At 38.3% G+C, this 12,415-nt stretch overlaps 1 protein-coding gene across 4 annotated transcripts; it reads left to right on the top strand.

Moving 5' to 3' along the window:
- Nucleotides 1–1,262: 1,262 nt before the first annotated feature.
- On the top strand, nt 1,263–4,441 carry LOC311137850 (homeobox protein Hox-C11a-like). Of its 4 annotated transcripts, XR_014613985.1 has the most exons (4): nt 1,299–2,070; nt 3,321–3,573; nt 3,747–3,805; nt 4,073–4,440. XR_014613985.1 is itself a non-coding variant. In XM_084172454.1 (3 exons), the coding sequence occupies exons 1-2, from the start codon at nt 1,368–1,370 to the stop codon at nt 3,551–3,553; spliced, it is 936 nt and encodes a 311-aa protein (XP_084028580.1). In that variant the 5' UTR covers nt 1,299–1,367; the 3' UTR covers nt 3,554–3,573; nt 3,747–4,441. The 4 variants fall into 4 exon arrangements, 2 of the variants coding, with proteins under 2 accessions (XP_084028579.1, XP_084028580.1); XR_014613984.1 differs by having other exon boundaries at nt 1,263–2,070; nt 3,321–3,805; XM_084172454.1 differs by having other exon boundaries at nt 3,747–4,441.
- The last annotated feature ends 7,974 nt before the right edge of the window (nt 4,442–12,415 follow it).

Raw genomic sequence — 12,415 nt, forward strand, 5'->3', positions numbered from 1 at the left:
TTTATTTGTCCACAGCATAACTCTGAAATATGTGTTTTGAACACTTGGCCCTTTTCCTTTCGGAAAATTAAATTAAACATTTGGTCTTGGTAAGCACTGGCATGTCTTACGTCTTCGTATTATGGAATGGCCATCGCGGGTTCTGGTTGATGCAAAAATGCATGGAAGAAAAGATATGTGAAACCGGGTTAATGTCTAAACATACTCATGCAGGGGCAAGCATGGGGGCGCACACGCACACACGCACACGCACACACGCACACAGGTTATAAAATCGAAAACGGTGTTTTTGCTCTCTGACTTCCTAGTTTCCACGTCGCCAAACACTGCACTGTGTTGCAGCCACATTTGTAACACAAATATAAATTTATATTCATGTTTCTTTCTTTAAGTGATCTTGTTGCTGGGGATAGAGCAATAAACTGCTTTAAAATTGGGGTTAACGATATCTTTATACCAGTTATTACAACAGGTTTACTTGCAATTCATAACTTATAATACTTTCACGAGGAACTAAACCATCGGACTAGATGATAATGAACATTTTAACTATATTTTATTTCCTGAAATCTCAGGTTATATGGAAATTGGGCCTTCATGCATTTTCATTCACTTAAGAAGACTGGAAGAATTATATTATAATTTATTTGTAATAATTCAAAAGTTTATAGAATATGTTCAATATGCACTTCAAGGGTTTTGATATAGGATAGTGGATTAAAATAGGTATTTCATTGCTAGGAAAATAAATTAGGGAAAGGGGTGAAAATCTCAAACACTGCGAAGTGAAGGTTTGCAAAATAACTTTTGTAGGCTACTAGTAGTAGCCTAGTAACTATCAAGATATAGGCTATAGTAGCCTGCATTTGCATGGCCTCTTAATACTACTACTACTACTGCTACTACTACTACTACTACTACTACTACTACTACTACTACTACTACTACTACTACTACTAATAATAATAATAATAATAACAGTAATAATAATATTTATTATTATTGTCATTAAAAACCCTTAGCCTACCTGTCAGTGTTTTATGCTATATTGCATTGCGCATGTACTATAAGGTATTCATATTTTGATTACAATGTTATAGGCTACGTAGCTAAGATACCTGACATAGATTTTCAAAATGCTCATGCGGTGTTGGAAAACCAATCGTTTGAACCTCCTATATCTTACCAAAGTGAACCACTCCTACGCTTGTTAAGTGTTCCAAATTGATATATGACAATATCTACTTTCGATCACGTGTCTTGGGGTGACTTAGACGGATAGCGCGTCATCTCTCCTTCCCAATTTTTCTCCTTCTGCAGTTCGAATCCAAAAAATCTATCTATAGTGCACGAGAACGGGAAGAACGATGTTTAACTCGGTTAATCTGGGAAACTTCTGCTCACAGACGCGAAAAGACAGGACTTCCGAGTTCGGAGACAGAGCAAGCTGCGGGTCCAACCTTTACCTCCCCAGCTGCACCTATTATGTCCCCGAATTTTCTGCCGTCTCTTCCTTCCTGCCACAGGCCCCATCTCGGCAAATCACCTACCCTTACTCCACGAACCTCTCCCAAGTGCAACCGGTTCGGGACGTTTCTTACAGTTTGGAGCCCTCAAGTAAGTGGCACCATAGAGGAAACTATGCGTCCTGCTACTCAGGGGAGGAACTGGTACATAGGGACTGCCTTCCGCCATCGTCCACCATGACAGAAATGCTGATGAAAAACGAAAGTGTCTACAGCCATCACCATCACCACCACCACCACCCAAGCTCCAACCACCCATCCACGGGCTTTTACTCGGGAGTGGGGAAAAACAACGTTCTTCCGCAGGGCTTTGACCGCTTTTTCGAAAGCTCACACAGCGGGGCGGATAACAGCTCGCAAGAGAACTGTGCTCAGAAGGGCGACTCCAGTAAACTGGATTCAGCGTCCCAGCCGCTTGCCGCCCTCCACAGCGCCGCAGACCCGGAGAAAGAACCCGAGGATGAAGAGGAAAACACTAATTCGGGTTCTTGTGCCTCTTCATCTGGCACGAAAGACGACAGCGCCAGCAAAACCAGCCACTCGAGTAGGTACCGAAGCTGTAAATGAAAAAAAGGTTAAGGGACTAGCCCGGTGTTTTGTCGGTCAGATTTTATGTGGAGTTTTATAAGCATTCAAAGGATTTTATTATAACCTACAAAGCTCTTTCTTCCAGCAAGAATATTTTTTACGATGGGAAAGCGCTTTGAAAAAACGATACGTTACACACAGGCAGCAGCTATCCCAGAGTCTGTGAAATGTTAAGAGCGCACTATTGTGACAAATGCTAACTTTGATCATGAACTTGCGCTGGTCTTTTTAAGGGATGTTTCGCCAGGCTTTCGAGGGTAAAAAGCAATTGGGCAGAACACTGCTTTTGGGCGTCCTGTGATGTTTGCCTTCTCAGCAGCCTCCTGTAAAAGTAGAAATGCTATTGTGTTGTTACTGTGGACGTGTTGCTTTACGCGGTAACAGCAGCTGTTCAGAAAATATCGGTTGTGATAATCATAATGTTTGGTTTTCTTTGGGACCCATGCACTTCTCAAAAAGGCTATCCTAGTATTTCAGTTTGTAGACTAAACAATTATTTAAATATTTCAAGCGTTGAGATATTCTGTAAATCACCAACAAACTCGTTCTGCTTTGTTATAGTCCATGTGATAAACCAATGAGCATCGGTAAATTGGTCAAAATATATATAATTATCTCATATTTATTCGTAGACTAATGAAATGGTGGTTCCCACTTCGCAGGCCCAAGCGCCCCAATAGTGTCATGTGGAAGAATTTGTCTCTAGCCTATAATAATATCCCACCTATTTGTTATATTATCTAGGTATCAAGTGTTAATTTACCATAGATGATCGCAATATGAAATGAAGGTCAATATTGTCCTTGATAGACATATATTGCCATTATGGCAGTGTATTGACAGTGGAAAATAAAGGAGGTAGTGAGGGGATAAAAAGTGCAATGACGTTGTGTGAAGAGCGTTACAAAACTAGTCAGAGATTTTATAGAGGAGAAGGCTGATTATAGTTTTGCATCATACGTTTTCCATGTTACAAGGGGATGGCAATGAGGGGAATGTATTTAAGGATACAGAGAAAGAAAATGTATGCGCAAAATCAAGGGTACATGTTTAGCAAACTTACATTTTATCAAACTTAATAAACCTACGATTTGAATCCCCACAGGTTTCAACTAGTCTCTAAATGCTTATTTTATTTGAAAAGTGTACATGTTGGATACACTTGACCTTACATTCTTCTGCTTATTTGTTTTATATTGCTCTAAGGTACACCACGCACGAGGAAGAAGAGGTGTCCTTACACGAAGTTCCAGATTCGAGAACTGGAAAGAGAGTTCTTCTTTAATGTTTATATCAACAAGGAGAAACGGCTGCAGCTCTCCAGAATGCTAAACCTCACTGACCGTCAGGTCAAAATCTGGTTCCAGAACCGCCGAATGAAAGAAAAGAAATTAAGCCGAGATCGCCTGCAGTATTTTTCTGGCAACCCCTTATTGTGAACTCTAAACTGGTAGCTTTGGTGAGAAGTAATCATTAATATTATCACCTCTAAAACTGAATTGCCTTTGGAGGACAAGGCCAGAGTCGATTTCAGCTAAGTGTTAGGTCATGGAAACGCTGGGACTGAAAAGAAAGATAACCAGTTATGAATATGTTTTTTATGTTTCCTTGTTTTGTTGAACAAATAACAAGAACCAGCATAAAGCAAGACCTCAGAGAAAAGTATATCTGACAATAGCAGAGAAATGAAGGTAAAATATTCATTTTTCTGTACAACATTTTTTCCAATTAAAGATTTGTATTCACACGTTTGCCACATTAAACCAAATATGTGAAACATTCTAATCGCAAGTACGACAGTTCTCAGTATTTTTCTTTTGTTTAATTATATAGCCTATTTAGATTTACTTGTGAAATGCTGTCTTTCCAGTAACATTTCTCTCTTTTACCTCTGCATTTCATCATGATCCTCTCTTTGTGAAATGATTTCGCTACAAACTGAACCGACTTGAGGACAGCCGCACAGACTCTTCATAGGTACGCTGCAGATTTAGACACATTTTTGCTGCAACCAAGAACTTGGACATCGGTCCCAAATGAATAATGTCCTTTAAGAGACTATACAATATGACTGATTGTATATATGAATTTCATTTCTTTATCAAATTTTTATCACTTAACCTAATTACTATCTTTGAAAGATTTCAAAAAATAACTTAAAAGCTCTATGGCTTACAAGCTCTTTTTGACTCTATACTGAGCTTTTTGTTAATTGCTTGCCGTTTGCTTGCCGATTTTGAGTTTATGCAATATGAAGAGATGACGTCGCATATATGCATCAAGTGAAAGAATGTAACAAAAATAAACGAATAGTGATTCTTAAATCAAGCCATTCTTTGAGAGTTTTTATGTTATTATTTCTATTGGGTCTAGGTCTGTATTTCAAATATCAACCACCAAGAACATGCGTTATTATAGTCTATTTGTGTATTCATACAGAATGCTTGGGCTTTTAGTTATCTATAGTCCTCAATGCTTGTAGAAGAGCATTGTAATGTTACCTTCCACGTGATTTCTTAAGTAGGCCCTTACTAGCACAGTATACTGGGCTATTTAAACAGGTCACAACGGCCAATAAAAAGTTGTGAAACCCTATGCATGTCCCCGAGAAATCGTTGAGATTTAATGTGAAGATTAATGGGAAATAAGTATAGGCTCTATCGTAGAACTAGGTATCTAGGCTAATTTATACAAATCAAGACTCCATGTCAATAGGCTAAGGATAAGATGTCAGATTAAAATATTGGGAATGCTTGTGAAATAGTTAAAAACTAGGTGGACTTGATGCGCAATTTGTCAGGAGTATGAGGGCGCTATATTTGTCTTCATTGTCCAGTGCTTTTGTTTTCACGAAAAAGTCTGCAAGTAATTAGGGGTGCTATAATGTTGAATTGGTTTTCATCCATGTATGACCTATGTAGGCTAAAGGAAAACACATTTGCGTGTGCGTGCATGTTTGCCCGTGTTACTGATGTTGGTGAGTGAATGTGTCAATGAGAGAGAGAGAGAGAGAGAGAGAGAGAGGTTGAGATGTGCACTAAAATAAATATCCAATGGTAATTTTGAAAACTAGACCAGTCCAGTCTAGACACTGTCATAAAGACCAGGGGCACTAAATAGTTACTTTTCTCTTAATTGCACCGTCTGCCCAGTGGAGTGAGATTCCTTCCGTCGTAAATGGGGAGCTCGAATAGATGGCCTTTTACTCAAAAACATACAAAAATCAAATTTTACATCATCCCTAGTGCACAATCTTCACATTTTTTACATTTTAGTCATTTAGCAGACGCTCTTATCCAGAGTGACTTACAGTTAGTGAGTGCATACATTTTCATACTGGCCCCCCGTGGGAAACGAACCCACAACCCTGGCGTTGCAAGTGCCATGCTCTACCAACTGAGCTACAGTGGATGACTACACGTCATCCACTATATCCTTATCCATTTCTGCTCGGGATAACAAAACAAACCCAACTAGGATATCTGTTGAGAGGCTTTCAGGAGAGAAAAAAAACCTCACGTTTATTGACCATGTGGTGGTGTATAGGCCTACCTCACCGATGTCCTGCGGCTGTGGCATGTTTTTTACTCTGTAGCTGTGCTGACGCATTATGCATATATCAAATGTAATTCATACCGATGCCCACCAATTTACAGAGATGGAGGCCTTGGGACGTTTAGGTGTATTTTGATATCTTGCAAGAAAGAAAGAGATATTGTCTTTGAACTTCCGGGAAGTCAAGGCCTTCACCTTTAACCCGACGCAATAAAGTTGAATCAGAGAGTGGCTTTGCTCCCTGAAATGCGGGTACCAACAGCCAGCCAATGAGGTTTGCGAAGGTCGGGGGGAAAGGGGGATGGGGTTTAGAGGGGGCTGTTTAAAGAACCCAGCATTGACCTCTTGAAAACGTATGCATATAACGTGTTTTTTACCAGTTGTGATTGTGGTAGAATTTTGGAGGAAAAAAATCCATTTTTTGTTGGCTATTGTTTAATATCTGTTTCGTGTTAGGCATGTGTGCACCCAAAATAAGCAAAACAGTTAGTGTGTATTGGATGCACTATGGCGAAGAGCATATGGGTAACCGTGTCATCATACTATTATAATTAATTTTCTGTAATTGAAATGGAAACGCACTTGGAAATGACAAACTTGTTTCCCACATAATCGTTGAGATGGCCAATTTGACATCCTCAGGCAATTGGACATTGTAACGTATATTTTGCTTAACCCAGATTAAACTTTGAAGTCTAAGTGTGTTAAACTGTACCACACCCAGAATAACCTTAACGTTATTGATGTTAACCTCCCGAGTGGCGCAGTGGTCTAAGGCACTGCATCGCAGTGCTAGCTGTGCCACTAGAGATCCTGGTTCGAATCCAGGCTCTGCTGTAGCCGGCCGCAACCGGGAGACCAATGGGGCGGCGCACAATTGGCCCAGCGTCGTCCAGGGTAAGGGAGGGAATGGCCGGCAGGGAGGTAGCTCAGTTGGTAGAGCATGGCGTTTGCAACGCGAAAATAAAAAATAAAATAGAATAATGTATGCACTAACTGTAAGTCGCTCTGGATAAGAGCGTCTGCTAAATGACGTAAATGTACATGTTTGGCATTTTTCCATGCTGTCACTGACGCTATAATGGCACAGATGCAAGATGAGTCCTCTATCTATCTCTATGGACAAGTGGCCTCTTGCGTATGACGCGATATGGCGTTCTGTCTGGTGGTGTCCAACGTCACTCGAAGGTGTCAGGTCTCTGTTAACAATATTAACTTAATCAAGACATCCCTCTCGATATTGTGATCTGGGAGGAGTCTTGGCTGTGGTACAATCAAATAAATGTTAATCCAAGGCTCCACAAAATCTTGTCCTGCGCTTTCATTTGGTGTTACGTCAATTTTGTTATGTTCACGAGGCTACGCTTCCGCACCAGATAGACAATTGTGGAACAAGGCCCAAATGGCTCTATAGCCGTCCTCTAAGGAGAAGAGAACTGCAGGGAGGAGAAAGATGAATAGCTTCTTCGAATATAGCCTACATTGCTTGGAACCTATGTGTAGAGGTTTGAACAGGCGCAACAGTGACATGAGCTTGCTCTCCTGAAGGCTTTCTTTGTTTTGTTATGGGTAATTTATTTTTCTGAAATCTTTAGCCTATACGCTAGCTAGGTATATGCTATGAAGGCATGCAAGAGGACGAGAGGATGAACATCTTTAAGAAATCAAGGTCAGGTTTTGAAAAATTGTCTTTGTGTGTAAAGGCCTTTATGTAGTCTATGGTGTGCGTAAAGTATTGTATGGAATAGTGTGTGTGTGTGCATATGTGTGTGCGTGCACATTATTTCAGAGAAAACGACATTGCTTAACCCCCACAAGGTGATGACAAGCCTATAAATAACCAGCCGGGTGCAGTGTGGTAATTTGTTTCAGCTTTTTGACGATATTCACATTTTAATATTATGCTGACTTCTCTTGTAGATCACACCTGGACGATTTATAATTGGATTTAACGCAGAGAACATGCGCCATGCGTAAATTTAACATTCGTGCGTTGGTATAGCGGCCCTCCAGCGCAAAATAGCTCAACGTTGCTTCAAATTGAATATGATTTTTCTGTCATTTTGATGGCATGGCATGGAGGCGGACTCCATTTTAGTGTGTTTTGTGGCGACAGGAGGATTGGCTGTGTGAGTAATAATGCTACACCATCAAGGCTTTAGGTTTTGGGAATAGTTTAGCCTCTTCTCACATGTTGTGCATCGAAAAAAGTAATTCTCATTCCCCTTAAGAAAAGTAACGTGAAGCATGAAATACCAATAAGTAAAACACATATATAATATGCCCATATAGTAATCATATTAAGCTAAAAGTAATTACGAATGTGAATGTGAATAATAAGAACAAATGATACAAATAATAATAGTCAGTTTAATGTTGGCAATGGGCATTGAACCACTTGAAAGATTGATGCAACTTTGAACCGTTAAGATTAGTATTTTCATTCTATATTTCAATTCAGACTGATATTTTAACGTGCTCGTGTTTATTCTATCTCGTAAACTCCATTACCCAGGGTCCGTTTAGCGCACGCACTCAAGTTGACTTTCTGTGTGCATGGGTGTGTGGATATTTTAAGGTCTTACACCCCGGTGGATTGGCGTTTATCAATTGTTTAGGAATGGCACAAGATTTGAACATGCGTGTTTGTCTAATAAAACTATATATGTTTAAGGTTGTGGGGTTTAGGGCAGTGAGATGACCTAAAATCAAATCAATAAACAAACGTTGATTACATGGGTTCATCTGGCTCACCTTCATTTAGCCATATTTTGTCAGAGATATGTTGAATTCCATCGCAATTCCAATAAAACATTTTTTTTTTAGGCTACCTTATTAATCGAAAAACCTTTAAAGTAAACAGTGATAAATAAAATAAAAAGTTGAGACTGCACCATCAATTGTAGGTAGGACTACAGAAAACATCCATCAGCCAAAATTAATTATCCGAGGTTTCTCTACGGATCTTATATATAAAATAGCCTTATATTATATTATCGGCCTATGATATGCAGATTATGAAACGTCATAATCCAAGGCGTTTAATTAAAAAATATAGATAGTGGCACGTTCTATCCTCCAAATAATGTAATGGGAATAAACACCAACGTTTCGGCACGACAACCAACCACAGTGTATTTGATCAGTTCTGTCAAAACACATCCTTATAAACAGACTGGTTTTCTTCCAAATGTTATAGGCCTATAAGTTAATAATCGAATTAATAGCAACAACACAGTTTGCATTGAGAGTGTCCACCACATTTATTGGTGGTGCTTAGAGTTCCAGAATTGTCAATCCCTGCATGCCAAGACACGCACTCAGTTACATATTATAATTCGTATTGCTCCTCAAGATCAGTCACAAAATGGTATTGATATTTGGTAGGCCTATGATCCAAAAATGGGCTACATATGATTGTTTTGTTGTGTTCTTAAGAATCAACATCTGAATGCAAGACAGTTAGGCTGTGGTATGTATTGCACTCGCATAGCCTGTAGGCCAACACACTGAATAAAGCGCGATCTCTTAATAATCCTGTTTTAAGATGTAAATAAAAGCTCTGTGCGCTATAGTTTTTTTGTTTGTTTCACAGAAACATAACGTGGCGATATTATCAATATCAAAATGGATAGCCATGTCACCTTTTTGATTTGCTTTGAAATCAACCTCGCCTCTCTAAAGGCTGAATTCTTATTTCAGAAACGGCCAATTTCTCGATGTTTCGCACAAATCATGTAAACTATTGATGTAAATGCGAGTTTTTCGCTAAAGTTCAGGATGCGCGCACAAATAGCCTAGCCTTACAGTTATAGAATTCGACCAACAGCCTACATTCACTTTCTCTCTCCCCTGAAAACGTAAAAACGAGATCAATGTTTTAAATCGTTAGGCTACACCATAACATGTTGAACATATGCCCTTGCAAAAAGATATGCCTTTAAAAAATAAAAGTAGTAATGGTGACAGAGAGAGCAGGTAAAGCTGATATCTTGCTGTGAACAGGCCGGGTCATTGTCAGTGACCTCTGCCGGCGCCATTGAAGGCAAAACTAGGTTCCACCGTCACATAACCGATAAGATCAGAACCAACTAACAAAACAGTCGCAGCACAACAAACCTATTTTTGTATTTTCTTATCTGTCTTAGATGGTATAGCTTAGGTATAGCAAGGCTCTCTGACAGATTATGACGGCGAAACGTTAACTGAGAAATTATATCAAAAATTTATATATAATAATAGTATGCCATTTAGCAGACGCTTTTATCCAAAGCGACTTACTTTTTTATTTTATTTTTATTTCACCTTTATTTAACCAGGTAAACCAGTTGAGAACAAGTTCTCATTTACAACTGCGACCTGGCCAAGATAAAGCAAAGCAGTGCGATAAAAATAACAACACAGAGTTACATATGGGGTAAAACAAAACAAAAATCAAAAAATACAACAGAAATACAATTAATATACAGTGTGCAAATTTAGCAAGTTATGGAGGTAAGGCAATAAAATAGGCTATAGTGCAAAATAATTACAATTTAGTATTAACACTGGAATGATGTGCAAGAGATGATGTGCAAATAGAGATACTGGGGTACAGATGAGCAAAATAAATAACAATATAGGGATGAGGTAGTTGGGCGGGCTAATTACAGATGGGCTGTCATGTGTCACTTACAGTCATGTGTCACTTACAGTCATGTGCGCATACATTTTTACGTATGGGTGGTCCCGGGGATCGAACCCACTACCCTGGCGTTAGAAGTGCTGTGCTCTACCAACTGAGCTACAGAGGACCAATGAAATAGCTTTTATCTGGTAAAGGAGGATGCATGTGAGTAGGAATGTACGTTATGTTGTATTTGTTAAATCACCATGGATTATGTAGGTCTATAGGAATTCATTAAATAAAATATAAAGATTTCGGATTCACTGGATAATTTTTCACCGTATATAATGCATGCCATTTGCAGAATTTATCCAAAGCGATTTAGAAAACTAAATAAAGCGTGTGTGCATATTCTACATTTTGTTTGTGTAAGTGATCCCTGCAGGAATTGAACCCACGACCATAGCGTTTCTAGCGGCACGCTCTTATATTATACTAACTGAGCAACACAACACAATTAACACTGATACGTGATGATGACTGACTCAAATTTGCAATGATAAAGAATCAGCTAAGAAAACTGAGCACTCAATTAGCACTAGCTTATATTAATTTATTTTGATTTATTCCGAAGAATTTTCTTGCTCATGCTATGGGAAACAGAGGATTCGCTATGAAATTGCCTCTCACACAATTCAAAAATCTAAAATCTAATAACATTTGATTGGTCGCATACACATATTTAGCAGATGTTATTGCGGGTGCAGCGAAATGCTTGTGTTCCTAACTCTAACAGTGCAGTAATATTTATCAATATACAACAATACACACGAATCTAAAAAGTAAAAGAATGGAATTAAGAAATATAGAAATATTAGGATGAGCAATGTCGGAGTTTGGATGAAAATAATTTGGATGAAAGAAAGGCAAACAAAAGGGGTAGACTATTGCTTACTTTTTAATTGCTTGTCAGACGAACAACTGTTTAAATGTATTTTTTTTAAAGTAAAGGTTTGCACAACAATAGGCTTTTGATAAAAATAGTAATGCATAGTAATGCATAGTAATGCATAGTAATGCACAGTAATGCAAATTCACGAAATTGTGCCTCTAAAACACATTCAAAAAGCTTAAAAGTAAACTAATTCCTTTTTGGCTATCGATTTTGTATTCTTTTTTTTCTTTTTTACTTATCTATTTTTTACTTACTTATTTTTCTTAAAACTGCATTGTTGGTTAATGGCTTGTAAGTAAGCATTTCACTGTAAGGTTGTATTCGGCGCATGTGACAAATAACATGTGATTTGATTTGATAGTAGTGCCACGATGTTTATAAATCTTATGTCGTTATTACACTCTCTCTTTGTCCTCAATCCACTTCTTTTTTAAACTTAGGCCTGTGTCACTCTTTTTTTAAATTCTATGAAAATCTGCTACAGCCTATAACTAAAGCTACTGCGTTCATCCCAGTTTACGGAACTATAGGCTACAAGAAATGGAAACAAGCAAAAATTGCTCCTTATCACCTTTAGAAAAGATCAAATCATACAACTATTTGGCAGTTGATATTTCAAGAATCATTACCGAAATATTTTTTTTTGCTTTTGTTGCCTCTAAATAAAATAAATAACATAAAATCAGTTTTTTGAGTGCAGAAGCTGTACAAAACAATCAGACAACACTTATCATGATGGAATGTCGCCTACATGTTATGCAATTTACATAACCTACATCTTGTTGCTACTTTTAGTTTATTCTCTTATTTTTTTGCCAGCTCCGTCGCTCACATTTGTTTTCTAGAACATAATTAAATAGAACACTATTTTAATTATAGTGACTATGTTCTAGAACTTGTGTCTGTAACCTATCTGTCCTACTAGATGGCGCCCTTACTCTGTCCTAGAGCTGAAAATTCAACAACTTGACCACGGTGTCGTCATGGCAGTCTGGTGCGTCAAGGCCACTTTCAAACCCCAATTGGTCTGAAATTCACGTGGCATGCCTCTTACAGACATAATTATGTTGCTGATGTTTTTTTATGCTCCATGCCCCCAACTCAAATATGTCAGCTTCCTACCCCTCTATAATCCTTTAGGAGGACTCTGAAGAGTGGTATAAAAATAAGAAAGATAACAATACA

This window comes from Coregonus lavaretus, assembly GCF_964263955.1.
Source record: "Coregonus lavaretus genome assembly, chromosome: 12".
Classification (NCBI taxonomy): Eukaryota; Metazoa; Chordata; class Actinopteri; order Salmoniformes; family Salmonidae; genus Coregonus; species Coregonus lavaretus.

What these genes read in the sequence shown, in the direction of transcription:
- LOC311137850 (XM_084172453.1), top strand. Translation starts at nt 1,368, where the DNA reads ATGTTTAACTCGGTTAATCTGGGAAACTTCTGCTCACAGACGCGAAAA. An exon ending in CAGCAAAACCAGCCACTCGA is followed by an intron (nt 2,071 to 3,320) that starts GTAGGTACCGAA and finishes TATTGCTCTAAG; the next exon opens with GTACACCACGCACGAGGAAG.